At 38.5% G+C, this 26,886-nt stretch overlaps 1 protein-coding gene across 1 annotated transcript in view; it reads right to left on the reverse strand.

Annotated features, from left to right (window-relative positions):
* The window catches only part of golga7bb (golgin A7 family, member Bb), a 44,055-nt gene that overhangs the window by 8,673 nt on the left and 8,496 nt on the right, over positions 1-26,886 (reverse strand). Inside the window, exons 2-3 of the mRNA XM_062058184.1 lie at positions 25,948-26,073; positions 21,935-22,087 (exon numbers count right to left, since the gene is read on the reverse strand). Coding sequence (XP_061914168.1) covers positions 21,935-22,087; positions 25,948-26,073 — 279 coding nt within the window. The remainder of the gene's footprint in view (positions 1-21,934; positions 22,088-25,947; positions 26,074-26,886) is intronic.

Consider the following 26,886-nt stretch of genomic DNA (forward strand, 5'->3'; position numbering starts at 1 on the left):
AACACTGATGCGTGCAAAACAGCAGCATGCAGCTGTGGCCTGCGGGCCGGTTCTAATACTAATCAAATATCATCCCGGGGCCCATAGATCAGTGGTCCCCGACCTTTTTGTAGCTGCGGACCGGTCAACGCTTGAAAATGTGTCCCATGGACCGGGGGGGGGGGTTTAATTTAATTTTTTATTTTTTTCATAAAGAAATACAATCATGTGTGCTTACGGACTGTATCCCTGCAGACTGTATTGATCTATATTGATATATAATGTATATATTGTGTTTTTATGTTGATTTAATTTTAAAAAAATATATACAAAACATGTTTTTAAAAAAAAAAAAAAATTTCTTGTGCGGCCAATCGGTCGGTGGTTGGGGACCACTGCCATAGATAACTCATTCTTGACTTTGACACCCCTGATGGAGAATGATAATAAAAGCAACTCCTCTCGTGCAGAAATGCATAAAAAAAAAGTAAAGAAACAAAATAAAAATGTTGCAATTATTGCAGGAATAGAGAATTCCACGTGGATTGTTCTGAAAGTAAGTGTGGGTTATTACACTGCACACTTATATGTATTGTAATACAAAGATTGCACAGATGAAATGGTTTTGCAGCAATGATGAGTGGATATTGGACCATGAGAGTTATGGTACATATCATTATATACAGATATTCAAAGTGACAAATACTGAGTATTGCACAGCACTGTAAGTAGTTAAGGAAGTCAGAGGGTTGGACAGTAGGTCAGTGCATGTGAGTGTTTGGGTGCCCAAAGTGTAAGCTTATAAGTCTAGTGTGGCTAATACATTAAAACTTATTTATTTCTTCTAAAATTTGGTGGGTGTGGTTAAAATACTGGTGTGCTCTATAGCCCAGATAATATGGTTGTCACACTTTATATTTATATATATTTATTTTAAGACAATAATGTCGCGACGGGGTTTTCGCAGCTTCTGAAATGCAGACGGACCACTCCGGACATGGCGTGCAGGTGGGAACATGATTGAATTATCAAAGCTCAAAGAGGTACAAAAAAACCGAAAACGAGCCGACAGAACAACGTGCCTGATCGCACTCGAAGCTAATGCTACTATTTAGTAGTGATGGGTCCGGCAACACCGATGCATGCGTCGAGCTCATAGAGCAAAACCCTGCGTCGGTGCGCGTACCGCTTTTAGAAAGTCACGTGACCGATCATGAGCTGTTTCGGTCACGTGACCGATACGCGAACTGTGTCGCACTCCCGCCTCCTCTGTGCCCTGTGAGCGGGTCTTTTCTACAGCCGGAGAAATAATAACTAAGAAGAGAAATCGTCTCAAATTTAATACATCGGAAAAACTGTTGTTTTTTAATAAAAATGTGTAAAAAAACAAATCCCAGTCCACAAGCATCCTCTTTTACAACACGTTCTCTTAGATTTCCATGTCATGATACATGTTCACATTATTTATAAAATATTTTTTTATTTAAATGAAGATATGAAATAATCCTAAATGAAATACAATGACTTGGTTTATATTATTGTATATACTAGGTCAGGGGTGGGCAATTAATTTTTACCGGGGGCCGCAAGAGCAACCCGAGCACTGCTGGAGGGCCACATCGACAATATTTCAATTACATTTTGCTCAATATTATTTTTGATATATACCGTAAGATAAATAATAATAATAATAATAATAATAATAATAATAATAATTAATAATAATAGTAATACTTCAACATAGTGTGTGTAACAGCATTCCATGACTAATATAAATGAATTAACATTAATAATAAATGACAGTAAAATAAGCACACGTATGACTGAGGAGTCATAGTGTAATTTTGTGTGGTGTTTGAGTTGTCCGACTTTTTGTGTGGCCATAAACGCACCAGTTGTTTAGTGGTATGTGTGTTGGTGACAGATGACAAGTTGGTTTTGGCCTGGTTTGTACGGCAGAAAATGACTAGTTTTTCAAGATAGAATTGTTTTACTCATGTTTTTGGTGTGGTTATGTCCGAATATAAACAGTTTTGCTCAATAAAGTGATCGATATAATTCCTGTCCTCGAAGCATCTCGATAGACGTTACAATAATTGAACGGCGTTCAATTGAACGGTGTTGACGAACACCATTAGGGCCGCTTGTTGTCACTGTCACTCAAAGTTGCATTGCAAAATTACATAGAATAAATATGTTTATTTTGTTTAGAATTCAGATGGGATTTGATTTGGTGCGCGGCATATATTTGCTGCGCACAGCGGACGCTTGAGCAGTGCGCAATTGCGCAGGCACGCACCTTAGAGGGAACGTTGCTTTGCAGTCCATGTCTTGTTGAAAACACGTCATTCTTCATCAACTTTTCTCTTTTTAGCGCCTCGGGTGTAAACCGTGCATCACTTGTCGCTGCATGTGCACCTTCACTCGCAGGTTACACACGGACACACGCCCATAAATAATACTTTTCAAAATAAAAGCAGCACAGTTGTATTGCGCGCACGACATAGATGTTTTTTCAACCTAATTTTGTAATTTGTGATTGCAGCTGTTCACATTCACTCACAATCACGCACACGCATACGTCCAAACGGAAGTAATACAAATAACGATTTTCAAAACAAAAGCAGCACCGTTGTATTGCACACTCGACATAGATACTTTTTAAAATTTATTTTGTAATTTATAATTGGCCTCACGCGGGCCGGACAGGGACGCACAAAGGGCCGCAGAATGCCCAGGTCTGTACTAGGTCATAAAATTAGTGTCAGTTGAGTCGGTCCATAGGTTGCCTGTAGGGATTTTTAATGTCCAGCAGATGTCAGTATTTAGTGACACAGTATCGACACAGTATCAATACAGTTTTGCAATGTGTCGAAAGGCTTCATGACGCCTCATCAACCCATCACTACTATTTAGCATGGACTACGGACAAGGAATATTCACTAACTGTGGCATGAAACAAACAAAACTTACGTCCTACACGGTTTCATTGTCCATTTCTCTGATGATGCAATTGTTGATGCTGATTGTTGATGACAGAAGTGTTGATATCAACCAAACCTAACCCCCCCCCTTTCCATATCCCACACCCCGGATTGTAAATAATGTACATAATTCAATGTATATACTCTGATGATTATCTTATGTGATGACTGTATTATGATGTTAGTATATATTCGATAGTATATATCTGTATCATGTATCAATTTAAGTGGACCCCGACTTAAACAAGTTGAAAAACTTATTCGGGTGTTACCATTTAGTGGTCAATTGTACGGAATATGTACTTCACTGTGCAATCTACTAATAAAAGTTTAAATCAATCAATCAAACATAGCAGGATGCATGAAGCTAAAAATGACGCCAGGCCGACTGACCTACAAAAGCAGGCTTAAATAATGCCTCTGATTAGTGCTCGGGAAGCAGGTGAGCGGGCGAACACTAATCAGGGACAGGTGAACACAATGAGCAACCATGGCAACCAAAACAAACTCAGAGGTGCACAAACAGGAACTCAAGGAGTCCAAAACTAACAGAAAATACAAAACATGATCCGGACCACGGATCATGACAAATAATGGCTGTTTGTTGAGTCATTTTCAGTGGATACTGCTATGCAAGCTGTACACTGACTACTCTTTAGAAGATTTAATAGAATGGTTGCTGAAATGTGCTCTACTCACTTTTGTGAGCTAAAGTAGCAGCATGCACAACATATTATTTGTCCCAATCTGTGCAATGAGTGACATTTGTCTCTAATGAACATTCAATCAGCCCATCAATTATATCTTAAGTAGAGCAGCTGCATTGTTCAGAAATGAATGAAATTCAAAGTGGGTTGTAATAGGAGATGTAATTAAAATGCCTTCTCCACCAATCGGTAGCTTTAGTTAAAAAAAAAAACTGTTACTAGGCACATCAGCACAATTTGACGAGGTCCAATATTGTATTTGAATACAACATTATTTATTCACAAATACAGTAATACCTCAATTTATGAGCGTTATTGGTTCTTAATTCTAAAAACTTGTACCTCAACAAGGCACAATGGAATTGATCAAAATCAATTTACTTAGTGCTTTCCCTCCATAAAAAGTAACAAAAACACAAATGGAAAAAGATGACAATTTTAACATGTAACATGCCTTTTAAAAATGCAAAATAACTTATAGACAATAAATGTAATATACAAATAATACAATAGAAAGTAATACAACTTAAATAGTTTTATGAAGTAATGTAATAATGTAAAACATTTCTCTCGGAGAGGAGACTTCTAGCTTCTTCCCCATCAAACACACCATCAGCGGCTTTTCCATACTTTCATGGATAAATATCTGCCGCTTAGATATTACTTTAACATTCTTATCGAGTCATTCTGATTCAGTGTGTTGAACACTGGTTCAGTTTCACTTTATTTCGAAGCATCACACATTTCCAGTTGTTTCATGACAGCACGTCCGAAAAGGAGGAGGACGAAGCAGATATCATTGCAATTTTATCCCATTTCCTTGTTCTCTGTAACAGAGCAGTGAATAAATAAATAATAAATAAGGAATATACCATAGTAAGTAAACAAATTAAATACATAAATAATCTATCTCAAAGAAAATAAAAAGGGTTCAAGATGTTCATCATAATTGTTCTTCTTCGTACTTTGTGAACACTTGTACTTTGAACAGTTGGTTAATCCATTCCATAATTTAATTCCACATACGGATATGCAAAAGGTTTTAAGTGTTGCACGCGCGTACAAACATTTTAAATTAGCAGCGATATGATGGAATTGTTTTGCGACACGTTCTGTCATCATTTTTGATGATTTCTTTCTTTAATTCACCGAATATCATCCACTCCCTCTCAGCACTGCGCTCCACACTAACTGTCTTCCTTCCAATGGCTGGAAAACAAAGCCATGTCCATCTCCAGCTGTAAGCTAATGCTCGCAACTAAGACCAGATGTTTTGGTTCGGCTCTGCAGGGTTCACTGTGACATTTGCTACGTAGGCTAATAGTGGGGATGCTTGCGGCTTAAATAATAAACACTAGATTGATGGACAGCTCTTAACTCTAAACAGTCTTAAGTCGAGGTACCACTGTATGTTAATTATTGGGATGCTCGCTTGTACAACAGCAGAGCTGTTTTTTCAATGATTTTGTTATATTATTCTAATTTTACCGTATTTTCCGGACTATAAGGCGCACTTAAAATATTTTTTTCTTCTCAAAACTCGACAGTGCGCCTTATAACCCGGTGCGCCTAATGTAAGGAATAAGTTTGGTTGAGCTTACCCACCTCGAAGCAATTTTATTTGGTACATGGTGTAATGATAAGTGTGACCAGTAGATGGCAGTCAAACATAAGAGATAAGTATAGGCTGCACCGTTTGATGTGCTTCAACATACAAGTATTATTATGGTGTGTGCATAAGGTAAGACATATTATCTTTTTTTTGTTTCGCAATATTATGCCAAAGTAACTTTTCTTACCTTCTGGTACCTGCTGATCTGTATTTGGAATCTGCATAAGTCCTGAAAAATTTTGTAAAATTGCCACTATGATGGCAGTATGTCTCAAGTAAACAACACCAACATTTTAAATGTTCCATTGAAAATAGAGAACATTACACAGGTGCTCAAAAATCTATCAAAATGTTTTAGTACCACTTTGGTAAGCTATGAAATCGCACCGCTTGAAGGATTGTCGGCGCATTAAACATATGAGTATTATTATGGTGTGTGTATAAGGTAAGACATATTATCTGGCGTTTTGTTTCGCAATATTATGCGAAAGCAACTTTTCTTACCTTCTTGTACCTGCTGATCTGTATTTGAGATCTGCATAAGTCCTGAAAAATTGCGCGTGTCCGCCTTTGTATTCCGTGGCGACACCGTAGTCGATAAGCTTCTTCTTTTTCTCTATTTTCTTGTTATGGGACATTCATCCTCCATTGTTGCCATTTTTAATATAAAGTAGTGTAAAATTCTTACTTATATCTGTCAGTAAACTCGATATGAAAGCGCTAAAACATACTGGTGTAGTGAGTTTACATTATTCACCCAAGGAACTTTAGTTATTAGAGAGTTCCGGGACACATTTCCAGCGTTGTTGTTGCACTAGTGAGCCACGGAAGAGAAGATGCTGCTCCGTTATTGATTTAAGTAAAGTCTGAATGTCATTAAAACAGTTAGCTCCATTGAAGCGACTGTCAGAAAGCGGCTTGAAGATGATCTGTAAAACATGATCTATGCAACAATTTGACCAAAGAACCACCATTACATGTTATGTAGACCACAAGGAAGTGTTTTCCATTTAGAAAAAAAATTAAATAATAAGACTCAATGCGCCCTATAATCCGGTGCACGTTATATATGAAAAAATATATATATGTCCATGATTTTTATTAGACCAATTATTATTTTAATGATTATACATAATAATAATTCATGTATATCCTTTCAAATGCAATACGTAAATGATAATAATAATAATAATACAAATCCCATTAAATTCACATGAAAAAGCAATAAACCTGTGGTTAAACCTGCTAAGTGGCCTTGTAGTTAGAGTGTCCGCCCTGAGATCGGTAGGTTGTGTGTTCAAACCCCGGCCGAGTCATACCACAGACTATAAAAATGGGACCCATTACCTCCCTGCTTGGCACCCAGCATCAAGGGTTGGAATTGGGGGTTAAATCACCAAAAAGATTCCTGAGCGTGGCCACCGCTGCTGCTCACTGCTCCCCTCAACTCCCAGGGGGTGAACACGGGGAAGGGGCAATTGCAGAGGTTCATTTCACCACACATAGTGTGTGTGTGACTATCGTTGGGACTTGTTGCGTCTGACCAGTATTCCTTCTCAGGGAATTAAAGTCACTGGTCAATCCCAAATTCTTTCAGATGACATATATGCAGAGTAAGAAGGACCATCAAGACAGAATAGGAATATTATCAAGTTTTACTAAAGCTTTAGGAGACCAGCCCACATCAATACAGTCATACCGTCATCTCGGGATGGTCTAACATTCAAAGGGAAGAGACAACTTCTTGCATACGAAGAAGCCCCCCCCCCCATGTCCAGAAAGGAATACAGCCTCATTGTTCTAATACAGATAAGATATAAGGGAGTATTCCAACTCCTACATTCCAAGCCTTCAAGGTAACACACACAGTTTACTTGCGGACATAAAATAAAAAAATAGAAAGAGTACAAATGGAAAAACACTAGCTGCTTTAAAGGCCTACTGAAATGAGATTTTCTTATTTAAACGGGGATAGCAGGTCCATTCTATGTGTCATACTTGATCATTTCGTGATATTGCCATATTTTTGCTGAAAGGATTTAGTAGAGAACATCGACGATAAAGTTCGCAACTTTTGGTCGCTGATAAAAAAGCCTTGCCTGTACCGGAAGTAGCGTGACGTCACAGGTTGTGGAGCTCCTCACATCTGCACATTGTTTACAATCATGGCCAGCAGCAGCGAGAGCGATTCGGACCGAGAAAGCGACGATTACCCCATTAATTTGAGCGAGGATGAAAGATTTGTGGATGAGGTAAGTGAGAGTGAAGGATTAGAGGGCAGTGGAAGCGATTCAGATAGGGAAGATGCTGTGAGAGGCGGGTGGGACCTGATATTCAACTGGGAATGACTAAAACAGTAAATAAATACAAGACATATATATACTCTATTAGCCACAACACAACACGGCTTATATTTAATATGCCACAAATTAATTCCGCATAACAAACACCTCCCCCCTCCCGTCCATATAACCCACCAATACAAATCAAACACCCGCACAACACACTCAATCCCACAGCCCAAAGTACAGCTCACCTCCGCAAAGTTCATACAGAACATATATTTCCCCACGTACGTGACATGCACATAGTGGCACGCACGTACGGGCAAGCGATCAAATGTTTGGAAGCCGCAGCTGCGTACTCACGGTAGCGCGTATCCAACTCAAAGTCCTCCTGGTAAGAGTCTCTGTTGTCCCAGTTCTCTACGTGTTTGTGTTGCTGCAGCCGGCCGCTAATACACCGCTTCCCACCTACAGCTTTCTTCTTTGCTGTCTTCATTGTTCATTAAACAAATTGCAAAAGATTCACCAACACAGATGTCCAGAATACTGTGGAATTTTGCGATGAAAACAGACGACTTAACAGCTGGCCACAATGGTGTCCCAAAATGTCCGCTACAATCCGTGACGTCACGCGCAAACGTCATCATACCGAGACGTTTTCAGCAGGATATTTCGCGGGAAATTTAAAATTGCACTTTACTAATCTAACCCGGCCGTATTGGCATATGTTGCAATGTTAAGATTTCATCATTGATATATAAATTATCAGACTGCGTGGTCGGTAGTAGTGGGTTTCAGTAGGCCTTTAAACATGACTGAATAAAGAAATAACTCTTAAACATATATGCAGTATCCACAGACTTTAACTTTTCAACTTTAACATTACATGTTATGTAGAACACAAGGAAGTGTTTTCAATTTAGAAAAAAAATTATAATACGACTCCTTTCATGCGCCCTATAATCCGACTTTACATATGAAAAAAGATCAAAAATAGACCATTCATCGGCCGTGCACCTTATAATCCGGTGCGCCCTGTGGTCCGGAAAATACGGTATGTCCCTCTCAATTAACTTAATACGGCAACCAACAACTCTTAGTATGACGCAAAGCAGTTCACTGGAAATATTAATTTGAGGAATAAAGTAGTGGAGTCGGAGTAAAACAGGGGTGTCCAAAGTTCGGCCCGGGGGCCATTTGCGGCCCGCAGCTAATTGTTTACCGGCCCGCCGCACATTCTGGAAATACTATTGTAAAAATAAAAAAGAACATTAAAAAAAGTGGAATGAGGTGAAATCTAACGAGAAAAAGTTGCAATGTTGACACAAAAGCTGCCGTGCAGGCTGTTTTTTTTTTCTTTTGTCTTTCTTTCTTTTTCTTTTTTTGCCATTGCTCAAAAAAAATAATGACAAAAAATCCATGTTATAATGAATTATTTTCAGGGCTTCAATTACTTAAAATATTTCACTTGAAAATGTTTTATATGGTAAATATTGCATATATTGTGTAGTAGCCATATAAAAACATCAAAGTTTTCGTTGACAAAAGCGCATAAAACAAACAAAATAATAGTTCCAGCATAAAATCGACAGATATATCTGAAGTTGATCTCGTAACTTTAGTGTTGAAAGTAAAAGAAAAACCTAATAAAAATGTATCACTTTATGAGTGGGGCACCTTTTGGATCCCAAATATATTTAGTGATTTTTTTATTTATCTTTTCACTGTGATTACTCAAAAATATGAAATAATTTTCAGTTTTACTATAAAAAAACTAAGTTGTTTTTGACATAAAAGCCATAAAACATTTTTTAAAATTTGTATTACTTTATATCAACTTGAAGTTGATATAGAGATTTACTGTAAGCGTTAAATAATTAAAAAAATAATAATCTGACTCATTTTTAACATTTTAATGACTGAGACCCTTTATGGTCCCCGGGACCCCTAAAGGTAAACTAAATAAAAAATCCATATATTTTGTTATTGTTTGAAAAGGAAAAATATCAAAATGGCCCCCACATGCTTTAATTTTTCCATGTGCGGCCCTCAGTGGAAAAAGTTTGGACACCCCTGGAGTAAAACAAGTTAGCATTACAGCACGAATCCTGCGTCGTGTCCACAGGATCCTGCTGAGTGGCGGTCAGTCATGCTGAAAGGACAGCTATTAGATTTAAGTGGCATCATTAGGGCAGCTTATTGAGGCCGGGGCTATGCCTCTGTGGACAACATCAACGCTGATATGCCACGCATCCCCTCACAGCCGCCTAAGCGTGTCTGACAGCTGAACCAGGCAGTCCACTGGGCCTCGGCATCACAAAGAAAGCTGTCATCGCTGTTGAAAAGGGAGGTAGCAGTCATTTGCACATCTGCGTACCGAAGACAAACAATGAGGAAACAAGTGAGGACTTCACTCAAACTACAGTGAGTTTTTTTTTTTTACATTGGATGTCATTGGTATTTAAGGCCAAAGAGTAAAGGCAAACAAAACAAAGTGATCCTGCAATTGCAACCAAAAGCTGCAGTCCTGAGTCCATGTATCAAAGAGTGCAAGCAAACATGGCCTCTCTGAGTTAAGCAAATGTTGCTCCAGTTCTTCCGCCAAGAGAGGCTCAAACCACAGAGACCGTGCAGCAATACCGACAAAAAGCTCCTCGGAGATAGCAAAGGCCGTCCACAGCTGCAGGCACAGCTGCCGACCGAGTGACCCGACCCGAAAAAACCCAAGCGGAGACCAAACCGCAGATCATAAAACGCTTCTGACTTGTGTCTCTGACAGTGAAAAATGTTCCTGAAATGGACAAATTAAATTCCTCAGTCGTAAAATTGCGGCATTTTTTTTCTCTCTTACTCCATACCAGCGAAACCCAGGAGGACGATGCTAAGATTTGGTAACACAAATTTGAGTTTTAAAAATGGGAATGTTTCTTAAAGGCCTACTGAAAGCCACTACTACCGACCACGCAGTCTGATAGTTTATATATCAATGATGAAATCTTAACATTGCAACACATGCCAATACGGCCGGGTTAACTTATAAAGTGCAATTTTAAATTTCCCGCTAAACTTCCGGTTGAAAACGTCTATGTATTATGACGTATGTTCGTGACGTCAATCGTTGAAACGGAAGTATTCGGACACCATTGTATCCAATACAAAAAGCTCTGTTTTCATCGCAAAATTCCACAGTATTCTGGACATCTGTGTTGGTGAATCTTTTGCAATTTGTTTGTCCACTAGCGACGCTGTGATCATTATTCATGCGTTCGTTACGTCTCGTCTCGATTACTGTAACGTATTATTTTCGGGTCTCCCTATGTCTAGCATTAAAAGATTACAGTTGGTACAAAATGCGGCTGCAAGGCTTTTGACAAAAACAAGAAAGTTTGATCATATTACGCCTATACTGGCTCACCTGCACTGGCTTCCTGTGCACTTAAGATGCGACTTTAAGGTTTTACTACTTACGTATAAAATACTACACGGTTTAGCTCCAGCCTATCTCGCCGATTGTATTGTACCATATGTCCCGACAAGAAATCTGCGTTCAAAGAACTCCGGCTTATTAGTGATTCCCAGAGCCAAAAAAAAGTCTGCGGGCTATAGAGCGTTTTCGATTCGGGCTCCAGTACTCTGGAATGCCCTCCCGGTAACAGTAAGAGATGCTACCTCAGTAGAAGCATTTAAGTCCCATCTTAAAACTCATTTGTATAATCTAGCCTTTAAATAGACCCCCCTTTTTTTAGACCAGTTGATCTGCCGTTTCTTTTCTTCTCTCCTCTTCTCCCCTGTCCCTTGCGAGGGGGAGTTGCATAGGTCCGGTGGCCATGGATGAAGTGCTGGCTGTCCAGAGTCGGGACCCCGGGTGGACCACTAGCCTGTGCATCGGTTGGGGACATCTCTGCGCTGCTGACCCGTCTCCGCTCGGGATGGTTTCCTGTTGGCCCCGCTGTGGACTGGACTCCCGCTGATGTGTTGGATCCACTGTGGACTGGACTTTCACAATGTTATGTCAGACCCACTCGACATCCATTGCTTTCGGTCTCCCCTAGAGGGGGGGGTTACCCACATATGCGGTCCTCTCCAAGGTTTCTCATAGTCATTCACCGACGTCCCACTGGGGTGAGTTTTTCCTTGCCCGTATGTGGGCTCTGTACCGAGGATGTCGTTGTGGCTTGTACAGCCGTCTGAGACACTTGTGATTTAGGGCTATATAAATAAACATTGATTGATTGATTGATTGATATACTGGCACCTCAGTATATCTCGGACCTCATCCAAATTTACACTCCTGCGCGCGCTCTGAGGTCCGAGAGCCAGCTCCAGCTCGTGGTGCCCAGGACGAGACTTAAAACCAGGGGAGACAGGGCCTTCTCTGTGGTCGGCCCTAAACTCTGGAACACTCTGCCCCTCCATATTCAAACTGCTTCCACAGTGGAGTGTTTTAAGTCTCGTCTTAATACCCACTTTTATTCTTTGGCTTTTAACACTACGTGAGTTGTGTGGTCTTCTGTCCTCTGTTGTCCTGTGTGGTTAGGGTTAGGGTTATACATTTTGATGTCTATTTTACTGTTTTAATTGGTTTTACCCTTTAAAATCGTTTTTAATCATATTCATTTTTTATATTGTCTCTGTATTGGTTTTCTATTCATTTATTCTTTGTTTTTATTCAGTCATTGGTGTAGCATAATATTGTTTTTAATATTGTTTTTAATATCGTTTTTAATATTGTTTTTAATATTGTTTTTAACATGGCTGTGCAGGACTTTGGAAACATTCTTGTTGTGTAAATGTGCTATATAAATAAAGTGGATTGGATTGGATTGGATAATGAACAATGAAGACAGCAAAGAAGAAAGCTGTAGGTGGGATCGGTGTATTAGCGGCTGGCTGCAGCAACACAACCAGGAGGACTTTGAGTTGGATAGCAGAAGCGCTATCCGACACTAGCCGCCGACCGCATTGATGATCGGGTGAAGTCCTTCGTCGCTCCGGTGATCGCTGGAACGCAGGTGACCACGAGTGTTGATGAGCAGATGAGGGCTAGCTGGCGTAGGTGGATAGCTAATGTTTTTAGCGTAGCTCTGTGAGGTCCCGTTGCAAAGTTAGCTTCAATGGCGTCGTTAGCAACAGCATTTTTAAGCTTCGCCAGGCTGGAAAGCATTAACCTTGTAGTTACATGTACATGGTTTAATAGTATTGTTGATTTTCTGTCTATCCTTCCAGTCAGGGGTTTATTTCTTTTGTTTCTATCTGCATTTAAGCACGATGCTATCATGTTAGCTCCGTAGCTAAAGTGCTTCGCCGATGTATTGTCGTGGAGATAAAAGTCACTGTGAATGTCCATTTCGCGTTCTCGACTCTCATTTTCAAGAGGATATAGTATCCGAGGTGGTTTAAAATACAAATCCATGATCCACAATAGAAAAAGGAGAGAGTGTGGAATCCAATGAGCCAGCTTGTACCTAAGTTACGGTCAGAGCGAAAAAAGATGCGTCCTGCACTGCATTCTAGTCCTTCACTCTCACGTCGCTCATCCACGAATCTTTCATCCTGGCTCAAATTAATGGGGTAATCGTCGCTTTCTCGGTCTGAATCGCTCTCGCTGCTGGTGTAAACAATGGGGAAATGTGAGGAGCCTTTCAACCTGTGACATCACGCTACTTCCGGTACAGGCAAGGCTTTTTTTATCAGCGACCAAAAGTTGCGAACTTTATCGTCGATGTTCTCTACTAAATCCTTTCAGCAAAAATATGGCAATATCGCGAAATGATCAAGTATGACACATAGAATGGATCTGCTATCCCCGTTTAAATAAAAACATTTCATTTCAGTAGGCCTTTAACAAGGATTATTTGCCACTTGCCACCATTTAACATTTTATTTCTACAAATTTCCCTAGTTTTAAGAGTTATTTACTTATTTTTAGTCATTGACTTCACAGCATAATTAGACTATATATAGTCTATTGTCTATAATATCTTAAAAATGTTAAGATTGAGAAAATAACTATTCAAATAAGACATTTTGGTTTTCCCCACACAGAACATCTTGTTTTAAGATTGTGTAACATCCTGAGGATGCTTTATTTAAGACTTGTAACTTGATTAATGGTTGTTTGTAGTTTAAGAGTCTACATATACAGAACCCAAAACCAGTGAAGTTGGCACGTTGTGTAATTTGTAAATAAAAACAGAATACAATAATTTGCAAATCCTTTTCAACTTACAACCAATACAATAGACTGCAAAAACAAGATATTTAATGTTAAAACTTTTTTTGCAAATAATCATTAATTTAGAATTTAATGGCAGCAACACACTGCAAAAATGTTGGCACAGGGGCATTTTTACCATTGTGTTACATGGCCTTTCCTTTTAACAACACTCAGTAAACATTTGGGAACTGAGGAGACCAATTTATGAAGCTTTTCATGTGGAATTTTTTCCCATTCTTGCTTGATGTACAGCTTAAGTTGTTCAACAGTCCAAGGTCTCCGTTGTGGTGTTTTAGGCTTCATAATGCGCCACACATTATCATTGGGAGACAGGTCTGGACTACAGGCAGGCCAATTTAGCACCCGCACTCTTTTACTATGAAGCCACGCTGTTGTAACACGTGCCGAATTTGGCTTGGCATTGTCTTGCTGAAATAAGCAGGGGCGTCCATCAATGTTCCCTCTAATTTTTCATGTGTGTGAGCAAACGCAAAAACTCCCTGAGCATTCAGTGGAGCCCATGTGAGCAACATCAGACGTGCACACATCCATTTTCTACCGCTTGTCCTTTTCGGGGCCGCGGGGGGTGCTGGAGCCTATCTCAGTCGCATTCAGGCGGAAGGCGGAGTACACCCTGGACAAGTCCCCACCTCATCGCAGGGCCAACACAGATAGACAGACAATATTCTCTTATCATTATAATCAAATGACAGCAGTCATTTCCATGAGATGATTTTCTAATATAAGTGTTTAGGCCCACTTACAATGACAATAACAAAAAATATTGTTTTTCATGAACTCTGTACTTGTATTGTTTGTCTGGGTGGAGGTCCTGCTTTGGAAATAATTTGTACCCCTTTCAGACATTGCATTTAGTTCCCATTAAAACATTCACATGTTGCACAATGAGATGTAAGCAGGGGATCATGTGTACATTCCTGCAACTTCCTGTTTGTAAAAAATATCTTTATATTAGTATTTATTTAATATACTAACAGCATTTCATGATTAATATTTATAAATTAAGATTCCTAATAAATGACACTAGTATACGCACACATTTGATTGGTAAATCATAGTGTGACGACCTGGAATGACACTTTATGTGTGGTGTTGGAGTTGTCCGACTTTTTGTGTGGCTGTAAACGCAACACTGGCTAAGTGCCATATGTGCATGTGTTGGCGCAAGTGAGAAAGAGCGAGGGGCTGCTGTTGATATAACAAAGTTGCTTTTGGTCTGGTTTGTACTGCAGAAAATGACCAGTTTTGCTAGGTATATTTTTTTTTACTAATGTTTTGGTGATGTGTTTATGGCCGACAATAAAGAGTTTTGCTCAGTAAAGTGATGGATGGAATTCATGTCCTCAAAGCGTCTCGACAGACGTTACAATATTTGAACAATGATGACGAAAACTGTTTTCGTCCGTGTGTCGAAAATTGTTATGCGCTTATTTTTTTATTTGGATTTGTGCGTGGCATAGATTTGCCGTGCCCAAAGGACGCTTGATCAGTGCACAATTGCACAGGCGCGCACCTTAGAGGGAACGTTGGCATCCATGATAACGTTGCTTGGATGGCCACATATGTTGCTCCAAAACCTGTATGTACCTTTCAGTATTAATGGTGCCTTCACAGATGTGTAAGTTACCCATGCCTTGGGCACTAATACACCCCCATAACATCACAGATGCTGGCTTTTGAACTTTGCGCCTATAACAATCCGGATGGTTCTTTTCCTCTTTAGTCCGGAGGACACGACGTCCACAGTTTCCAAAAACAATTTGAAATGTGGACTCGTTTGAAGAGTTTCGTGAAGTGGATCATATTAGTACATTGTTTGATTTCTTTGCTTAATCCATTCCATAATTGAATTCTACATACTGATATGCTGAAGGTCTTAAGTGTTGTACGTGCATACAAATGTTTTAAATTACATTTTTCTCCAAGGTTATATTTCTCCTTTAATAAACATTGTCAAAAAGCATGTTGTTTCAACATTGTTTTTGTGTTGTATAATATTGGTTGGGAAATCGTGGTCGCATGGTTATGCGCTGGTCGTTTTTTCCAAGATGCAGCAGGAAACTCCGGAGGCAACGTGCGGGAGAGACAATGATTTATTCGCATAAATCATGCAGGCAAAGCAGAAAAACAAAACAATCGTGCCGATAGCACGGGAGGCACAGCTAAGGAAAATGCTAGCGGGAAAGCTTAGCATACAAACAGGCATAGGAATGGAAAATAGACGTCGTTAAATGTTGCATAGTGCAAACAAGGAAACCAGACCAGGAATAAGTAGCTCTCTGATTAGTGCCCAGGAGCAGGTGAGCGTCCCGAAGACTAATCAGAGGCAGGTGAACATAATCTGCAATCATGGCAACTAAACACAAACCCAGGGGTGCTGAAAACAGAACTGAGGTAGTCAAACTAACGGAACAAAACATGATCCGGGCGACGGATCATAACAGAAATTACCAAATTTCAATGGTCAAAACAACCTCAGAATCCAACATTGATTAAACGTTGTCAAAAATCATGTTGTTTCAACGTTAAGTTTGTGTTGCTCCATGTCAGGACCTAATTCAACAAGTTCTCAACGTTGTTTAAATATCTTGTGTCTAAGTAAGATTAAATATCTCAAATAAGGGTGATATTTGCTTATTTTCTGTCTGATAAGATAATTCTTCTCACTAAGCAGATTTTATGTTAGAGTGTTTTTCTAGTTTTAAGGGTTTTGGTCCTAAATGATCTCAGTAAGATATTACAGCTTGTTGCGGAGATTTTATGACCTATATTGAGTAAAACATGCTTGGAACTAGATTATCAACTGTTGCAAAGCTGTGTCATCAACACTCACAAGTATAAAACTACTTTTTTAAAGTAATCATTTCTTATTTCAAGCATGAAAAAAAAATCATGACTTTGACACAATTGTGTCTCATAATTAAAACAGATGACAGCCAAATGGACTTTGCTGTTTTATTTTCAATGAAACAATAGAAACTACGTACTCATAAAGTAGTACAGTCGGCACAGTACAGCAAACTGATATTTAAACATTTAACATGTGACATTACTAACAATTTTGAACAGAAATAGTTCATGCACATTCAGATGAATTCTTCAAAATTACAATTAAAACTTTTTTGGCCGGGGGCCGGGCTGTATATACGCGCACTAATTGACTGAAAGGGCTCGCACTTGGCGCGATGATGTCATGTTATCGATGGAAAAATGCATATTTAGACCATATGATTTGCCTGAGCGGCTAGGAGACCCTGAGAGTAACAAGCAGTTGCCTTGTTGCCTTTCCATTAAGAACAATAAATTAGTTTTTAGCATAAGTTTGCTGGTTTCAAGAAATGTAATGCCGAGCGCATATCATTATGTCAAGATAATGGCACTTGCATTTACTTAATTTAAGAATATTTTTCAATATATTAAGCAAAAAGGTTTCTTTTTTTTTTCTACCAAGAAAAGTGCACTTGTTATTAGGGAGAATATACTTATTTTAAGGTATTTTTGGGTTCATTAAAGTTAGCTAATTTTACTTGTTTTGGAAAGTCTTGAGAAGCCAAATTTTTTGTTCTATTGGCAGATAATTTTGCTTAATTCAAATAAAATAGCCCTCATTTTTTTTTTTTCTTCTTGTTTTTGAACACTGACTTTTTGCAGTGTGGGAGTCTTCTCTCTAAGAAAGGTTAAAATGTCAATGCAAGGACCTGCTAATGTGTTTATAGAGGTCCAAGTCCTTCTGTACAACAGGAGCACGCTCGTGTTTCTAGGAATTTCCAGCATAAAATGTTTGATTCCCAAGTTTTCAACTGAACACAGAGGCCGGTATGGTGTCTTGCTAGTCGACTAGTCCTGCTGTAGTATGAACGATGAATAATAATTAGAGATGTCCGATAATGGCTTTTTTGCCGATATCCGATATCCCGATATTGTCCAACTCTTAATTACCGATTCCGATATCAACCGATACCGATATATGCAGTCGTGGAATTAACACAGTATTATGCCTAATTTTGTTGTGATGCCCCGCTGGATGCATTAAACAATGTAACAAGGTTTTCCAAAATAAATCCACTCAAGTTATGGAAAAAAAGGCACTGCCATATTTATTATTGAAGTCACAAAGTGCATTATTTTTTTTTTAACATGCCTCAAAACAACAGCTTGGAATTTGGGACATGCTCTCCCTGAGAGAGCATGAGGAGGTTGAGGTGGGCGGGGTCGGGAGAGTTAGTGCTGCAAGGGGTTCTGGGTATTTGTTCTGTTGTGTTTATGTTGTGTTACGGTGCGGGTGTTCTCCCGAAAATGTGTTTGTCATTCTTGTTTGGTGTGGATTCACAGTGTGGCGCATATTTGTAACAGTGTTGAAGTTGTTTATACGTCCACCCTCAGTGTGACCTGTATGGATGTTGACCAAGTATGCCTTGCATTCACTTGCATGTGTGTATGTGATTGGGCCGGCACACAAAGGCAGTGCCTTTAAGGTTTATTGGCGCTCTGTACTTCTCCCTACGTCCGTGTACCACTCCGTACAGCGTCGTTTTAAAAAGTCATACATTTTACTTTTTGAAACCGATACCGATCATTTCCGATACTACATTTTAAAGCATTTATCGGACATCTCTAATAATAATTGCTCAAAAGTCTTGACTGCAGCCGGAGAAAAGGTGATATGGATGCAGTTGTGACATGTTAGGAGCAATCAGCTTCCATTGAGGAGCCGCAACGCTCTCCTGGTGTGTGTGGCCTCTTATGGAGAATCCCCCTGGGTGGCTACATTTACTCGCCATCAGTCACGATCGGTCAGCCGACATCGTTTTTGTCAAACAAGTCAATAAAGACACTCTCCGGCAAGGACGATAACATCTCATCACAAAAGACATGAAAGGAGCTTGGAGCTGATTTTGGTTCTGCGTGGCTTCAACGCACCAATAAGCATCTCGGTGCAGCGCCAATTGCCGTGTGTTGATAAGGACAAAGCATGAAACTAAGGAGGTGATTGATGCGGGCGACAGAGATCGGACCGCCGAGGCATGCCGGGACGTCACGCTGCTCCCGCTGTGCCGTGCAACAGCCAGCAGGTGATCAAAGACAGCGCCTGCTATCATCACCGGCCCTTTGTCAGGACGGACGTCGCGTTTGTAAACAATACGAGTGGCGTGCCGTGCGTCGCCCACCCGCATGCGGACGTGCACAGTGGGCTCTATTAAGCTATCGCGCAATCTGATCTGGATCTCCTGCGAGTTTGTCTCATGTGGGTGCACGCAACTGTGACCTGAAAGTAAAGGAGTGCATTCAAGCACACAGTTGAATAGTTTTGCCGAGAGGGAAGGGCGACCATTGCGGGGGGGAGTTCTGCAGACAGCCAGTGTTGAAATAAAATAACAATTTGAAGAAACGCAAAAAGGTTTCTATCTTCGTATATCAGTGGTTCTCAAACTTTCACCTGAGAAAACACTTGGCTGTCAGAGTACCACCATAATGACCGGCATTAAAATAGTGTAGCGTAGTAGGCCTAAGTACTGATTAAAAACAAAGTATAGGTTTTATTTACCAAGTGTATTTATTATATTTGGCCACTGTAACATTACACACAGTTTAAACAGTAACACTGTGTTTGAAAATAGACACATTAAACACTACTTTAATCAAGTGACTCTTGGGCGTACTCCTAGAGGTACACGTAGCTAAACTTTGATGTATATGTATATATTAGGGATGTCCGATAATGGCTTTTTGCCGATATCCGATATTCCGATATTGTCCAACTCTTTAATTACCGATACCGATATCAACCGATACTGATATCCACCGTTACTGATATATACAGTCGTGGAATTAGCACATTATCATGCCTAATTTGGACAATCAGGTATGGTGAAGATAAGGTCCTTTTTAAAAAATAGAATAAAATAAAATAAGATAAATAAATTCAAAACATTTTCTTGAATAAAAAAGAAAGTAAAACAATATAAAAACAGTTACATAGAAACTAGTAATTAATGAAAATGAGTAAAATTAACTGTTAAAGGTTAGTACTATTAGTGGACCAGCAGCACGCACAATCATGTGTGCTTACGGACTGTATCCCTTGCAGACTGTATTGATATATATTGATATATAATGTAGGAACCAGAATATTAATAACAGAAAGAAACAACCCTTTTGTGTGAATGAGTGTGAATGAGTGCAAATGGGGTAGGGAGGTTTTTTGGGTTGGTGCACTAATTGTATGTGTATCTTGTGTTTTTTATGTTGATTTAATAAAAAACAAAATAAAAAAAACAAAATAAAATAAAATAAACGATACCGATGATAACAAAAACGATACCGATAATTTCCGATATTCATTTTAAAGCATTTATCGGCCGATAATATCGGCCTGCATCTCTAGTATGTATCTATATCTATATAAATATATATATATATATATATATATATATATATATATATATATATATATATATATATATATATATATATATATATATCTATATATATATATATATATATATATATATATATGTATATATATATATATATATATATATATATATCTATAGATATATAGATATGGATGTATCTATCTATCTATCTATCTATCTATCTATCTATCTATCTATATATATATATATATATATATATATATATATATATATATATATATATATATATATATAATATATATATATATATATATATATATATATATATATATATATATACATTAGGTCAGGAAAAAACGCAGAGGCTATTTCATCCCCACAAGCCTGTTTCCTGTGAAACAGGCTTGTGGGGATGAAATAGCCTCTGCCTTTGTGTTTTTTCCTGACCTAACACAAAGGCAGAGGCTATTTCATCCCCACAAGCCTGTTTCACAGGAAACAGGCTTGTGGGGATGAAATAGCCTCTGCGTTTTTTTTCCTGACCTAACGTACATTCCTCTCTACCCCGTTATTGAGCACTGTATAACTGATAAACCACAGAAACCTCAACTATATATATATATATATATATATATATATATATATATATATATATATATATATATATATATATATATCAATGCGTTTTCTTTGTTTTCATGACTATTTACATTGTAGATTGTCAAGGCATCTATGAATGAACACATGTGGAGTTATGTACTTAACAAAAAAAGGTGAAATTACTGAAAACATGTTTTATATTCTAGTTCCTTCAAAATAGCCACCCTTTGCTCTGATTACTGCTTTGCACACTCTTGGCATTCTCTCGATGAGCTTCAAGAGGTAGTCACCTGAAATGGTTTTCACTTCACAGGTGTGCTTGAAGCTCATCGAGTAAATGCCAAGAGTGTTTACTGTGTACAAGGCTACTGTATATATACAGTATATGCAAATAGATAATCCGGCCCCAGGCCAAATTATTTTAACCCAATGCGGCCCCCGTGTGAGTCAAAAAGTTTGAGGACCCCTGGTTTAGTGTGACTAATACAACTTGATACCATCTGGACAGCATGGAGGCACATGAGAGCGGTGGTGTGTGGGTGCGGCTATCTGTGTGGCTAATATTAAGGCACGTACAAAAATAAATAAATGTACACAACATTGTGGGGGTGACTGGAATATTTATCTGTAAATCATAATGTAAAATAATTGGTAACACTGCCCAGAGATATTGTTTTAAACATCCAAGTGAGTAAATGTCCTTCAGTGCTATTAACTCTTTACTATCCAAATTTAAACTGAAGCATACCTTTATGGAGATACTTGCACTTACCACCCGTAAAAAATACATGATTTGTGGATTCACATCTGTTTTAGGTCTGACTTAGCCATTATTTGAGCAAATACAGTGAATGCATTATTGTACAACAGGACATGTGTACTGCCTGGAGCTGTGAACTGATGGATAGAATCTGACACAACAGAGCTATGACCTCAACCCCATCAAACACATTTAGAAGGAATTGGAATGAAGAAAGCTGGGGGTCGCTGCACACGGACTGGGATAGGCTCCTGCGCACCCTTAACCCGAATGAGGACAAGTGGTGTAATAAATGAATGTACAATACACATGTTAATCATGTACTAATGTAAATTGTACTGAAACCATAACAACAAATGAATCCTTTTTTTTTTGTGTTAAGTCCAATTTACCTTCTCATAGCGGGTCTCCATGCAGAGGAAAATGATGTATGCCGTCGCACAAGCCAGACAGCCCTCCAGGTAAGACTGGCCGCTGATTTTTTCGGCCTCCACATAGTACAAGTTCAGGGTCTTCACCGTTTCTTCCAGTAAGTTCCGCTCGATCTGCTTGCAAGCACAAAACAGGCACTGAGGTAACAAAGCCGCAGTTTGACACCTTCACTAATCATGACCGATCATTAGACAAATCCTGCCCTTTTATACAAACACAAGAAGTTAATTTTGTTTAATTTTCCTTTTCAACCTATATTCAATTGAATAGACTGCAAAGACAAGATACTTAACGTTCTAACTGGAAAACATTGTTATTTTTTGCAAATATTAGCTCATTTGGAATTTGATGCCTGCAACATGTTTCGAAAAAGCTGGCACAAGTGGCAAAAAAGACTGAGAAAGTTGAGGAATGCTCATCAAACACTTATTTTGAACATCCCACAGGTGAACAGGCTAATTGGGAACAGGTGGGTGCCATGATTGGGTATAAAAGCAGCTTCCATGAAATGCTCAGTCATTCACAAACAAGGACGGGGCGAGGGTCACCACTTTGTGAACAAACGTGTGAGTAAATTGTCGAACAGTTTAAGAACAACATTTCTCAACGAGCTATTGCAAGGAATTTAGGGATTTCTCCATCTACGGTCCGTAATATCATCACAAGATTCAGAGAATTTGGAGAAATTACTGCACGTAAACGATGATTTTACGGACCTTCGATCCCTCAGGCGGTACTGGATCAAAAAGCGACATCAGTGTGTAAATGATATCACCACATGGGCACAGGAACACTTCAGAAAACCACTGTGAGTAACCACAGTTTGTCGCTACATCTGTAAGTGCAAGTTAAAACTCTACTCTACTCTACTCTACTATGCAAAGCGAAAACCATTTATCAACAACACCCAGAAACGCTGCCGGATTCGCTGGGCCCGAGCTCATCTAAGATGGACTGATGCAAAGTGGAAAAGTGTTCTGTGGTCTGACGAGTCCACATTTCAAAGTGTTTTTGGACTGTTGAACAACTTAAGCTGTACATCAAGCAAGAATGGGAAATAATTCCACCTGAAAAGCTTCAAAAATTGGTCTCCTCAGTTCCCAAACGTTTACTGAGTGTTGCTAAAAGGAAAGGCCATGTAACACAGTGGTAAAAATGCCCTGTGCCAACTTTTTTGCAATGTGTTGCTGCCATTAAATTCTAAGTTGATGATTGTTTGCACAAAAAAATGTTGTTTCTCAGTTCGAACATTAAATATCTTGTCTTTGCAGTCTATTCAATTGAATATAAGTTGAAAAGGATTTGCAAATCATTATATTCTGTTTTTATTTACGAATTACACAACGTGCCAACTTCACTGGTTTTGGGTTTTGTAATATGATGCAGTGCAGTTTGACACCTGACATCTCAAAATATACAGTACAGTCGTCCCTTGCCACATCATACACATCACAATTACGGACTACAAGCTGCTACTTTTTTCCTGCACTTTGAACCCTGCAGTTTATAAAACGGTGCTTCTAATTTGTGGATTTTTCTTTGCTGACAGGCGTAATGCAAATAGTTTAAAAAAAAAAAAAAAACACACACAAGCAAAGACGCTAAAAATATGTGTTATTGTTTGTGCTATGGCGCGCCATCTTTTGGACGAGTTCGCTAAATGCAGTCCTTCTGTTTGGTGCTTTCTACCGGAAGTACAAGTGCCGTTCCGTCTTGTAGTCATCCACGGCCTTTCTACTCATATGTAAGGCTAGGCGATATGGACCAAAACTGATATCCTGATATTTTCAGGCTGAATGGCGATATACGTACGATATATATTGGTATTTTAAACAAAACGTGCAATGTGCTTAAGGTTGCCCAAGTGTTTTATGGGTAGATAACCAGTGTTGAGAGTACTAAGATTACTATTTGTTGTAAGTAGTAATGTAACATATTACTTATTTTTATTAAGTAATTAGTTAGTTTTCGTTCATTTTGTTCATTAATGTGAGGTTTATAGCCTCGAGGTTGTGCGTGGGGATATATGGAGCTTCTACTTGCTCACTGCGGTGATATATATATATATATATATATATATATATATATATATATACACTACCGTTCAAAAGTTTGGGGTCACCCAAACAATTTTGTGGAATAGCCTTCATTTCTAAGAACAAGAATAGACTGTTGAGTTTCAGATGAAAGTTCCCTTTATTGGCCATTTTGAGCGTTTAATTGACCCCACAAATGTGATGCTCCAGAAACTCAATCTGCTCAAAGGAAGGTCCGTTTTGTAGCTTCTGTAACGAGCTAAACTGTTTTCAGATGTGTGAACATGATTGCACAAGGGTTTTCTAATCATCAATTAGCCTTCTGACCCAATGAGCAAACACATTGTACCATTAGAACACTGGAGTGATAGGTGCTGGAAATGGCCCTCTATACACCTATGTAGATATTGCACCAAAAACCAGACATTTGCAGCTAGAATAGTCATTTACCACATTAGCAATGTATAGAGTGTATTTCTTTAAAGTTAAGACTAGTTTAAAGTTATCTTCATTGAAAAGTACAGTGCTTTTCCTTCAAAAATAAGGACATTTCAATGTGACCCCAAACTTTTGAACGGTAGTGTACACAATATATATATATATATATATATATATATATATATATATATATATATATATATATATATATATATATATATATATATATATATATATATATATATATATATATATATATATATATATATATATATATATATATATATATATTGTGTATATATATATATATATATATTGTGTATATATATATATATATATATGTATCCATCGATCCATCCATGTTCTTTCGCTTATCCGAGGTCGGGTCGCGGGGGCAGCAGCCTAAGCAGGGAAGCCCAGACTTTCCTCTCCCCAGCCACTTCGTCCAGCTCTTCCTGGGGGATCCCGAGGCATTCCCAGGCCAGCCGGGAGACATAGTCTTCCCAACGTGTCCTGGGTCTTCCCCGTGGCCTCCTACCGGTCGGACGTGCCCTAAACACCTCCCTAGGGAGGCGTTTGGGTGGCATATATATAAATATATACATATGAATATATATATACATATATAAATGTATACATATATACATATACATATATATATACATATACATATGTTTACATATAAATATATATAAATGTATACATAAATATATATACATATTATATATATATATATATACATATGTATACATACACATATATATACACATAATATATACACACATACATATATATATATATATATATATATATATATATATATATATATATATATATATATATATATATATATATATATATATATATATATATATATATATATATATATATATATATATATATATATATATATATATATATATATATATATGTATGTGTGTATATATTTATGTGTATATATATACACATAAAGTGTGCATAATTAATGTTAAAACAATTCTAAAATGAGCTTTAGTACTGGACTTTTCAAGTGCAGTTAAATCACTGTTCTTTGGTTCCGGGCATTGTCAGTGGTAAATTATTCTTTGGAATTATTGATTATGATTTTAAAATTTTCATAGCTGGAGCATTACAAACATGTTTATGACCCTCTAAATACATTTTTATAACATAAAAAGAGCTCCCTTGACATGAAATAACGCCTACGTTGTAACCTTTACACTCTTCTAACAGTCATGCTCCCTGAGGCTGAGCCAATCGGTGGCCACGATACTGAACAGCGTGATGTGATGGGTTTGGTCTCCTCTAGTGGCAAATACTACTTTAGCATTGATGTTTTTAGATTATTTTGCCATGCTTTTTCTTGAAAACGCAGAATTAGGACAAGAGTACACAGAATATGCTTTTTTAAAAATTTGAATCCACGATGGGAATGTGTGGTGAAGGACGACTGTAAGACATTTGTGAAGGGGTGTGACATTTTGTGTCTGTTTGTTCACCCTGTTGTCGAGCTCCAAGGGGAACTTAGTCTGGAAGCGGCAGACGGTTCCCTCGCTGTAGTCTCTCTGGATGAAGACCTTCATCACCAGGGAAGCACTGCGCCTCATCTCCTGGAGGCTGTGGAACTGGAAACGACAAGACAAAAAGGGATTGATGAACAAAGGTAAACAAAGATGTCAAGGCCAAGTTAACCATGTCAGCTTTGAAGTGCACTGACAGACAGCACTCTTCTCTTCACCTTTTACCAGCACTTGGCCCACTAGCAGTAACAGCCATGCCTCCTAAGAAAAGCACTTTGAGGGTTTTATTCCACTGAGAGCTTATAGTGGGTTAGAGAACTCACCCTCATGTTCACCTGAATGCTTGCCCTCTGGTCTTCAATAGGGGGACCGCGACCCCCTAAAACACAAATGTCAAACAAAAGGCCCGCTGGCTTGATCGAGCCGGTCATGTCACTTTATCTGGCCTGCTTCTTCTTATTATCTGGCCTGCCTTTTCATTTATGTGGCTTGCGACGTCATTTTATGTGACCTGCCAACTCATTTTATGTGACCTGCCACCTCACTTTAGGTGACCTGCCACCTCATTTTATGTGGCCTGCTGTGTCATTTTATGTGACCTGCAACCTCACTTTACGTGGCCTGCTACTTCAATTTTAAGTGGCCTGCTATGTCATTTTATGTGACCTGCAACCTCATTTTATGTGGCCTGCTACTTCATTGTATGTGACTTGCCAAGTCATTTATGTGGCCTGCTATGTAATTTTATGTGACCTGCCACCTCAATTTATGTGACCTGCCAACTCAATTATGTGGCCTGCTATGTCATTGTATGTGACCCGCCACCTCATTTAAGTGGCCTGCTACTTCATTTTATGTTACCTGCCAACTCAATTATGTGGCCTGCTATGTCATTTTATGTGACCTGCCACCTCACTT

This window comes from Entelurus aequoreus, linkage group LG09 (assembly GCF_033978785.1).
Source record: "Entelurus aequoreus isolate RoL-2023_Sb linkage group LG09, RoL_Eaeq_v1.1, whole genome shotgun sequence".
NCBI lineage: Eukaryota > Metazoa > Chordata > Actinopteri > Syngnathiformes > Syngnathidae > Entelurus > Entelurus aequoreus.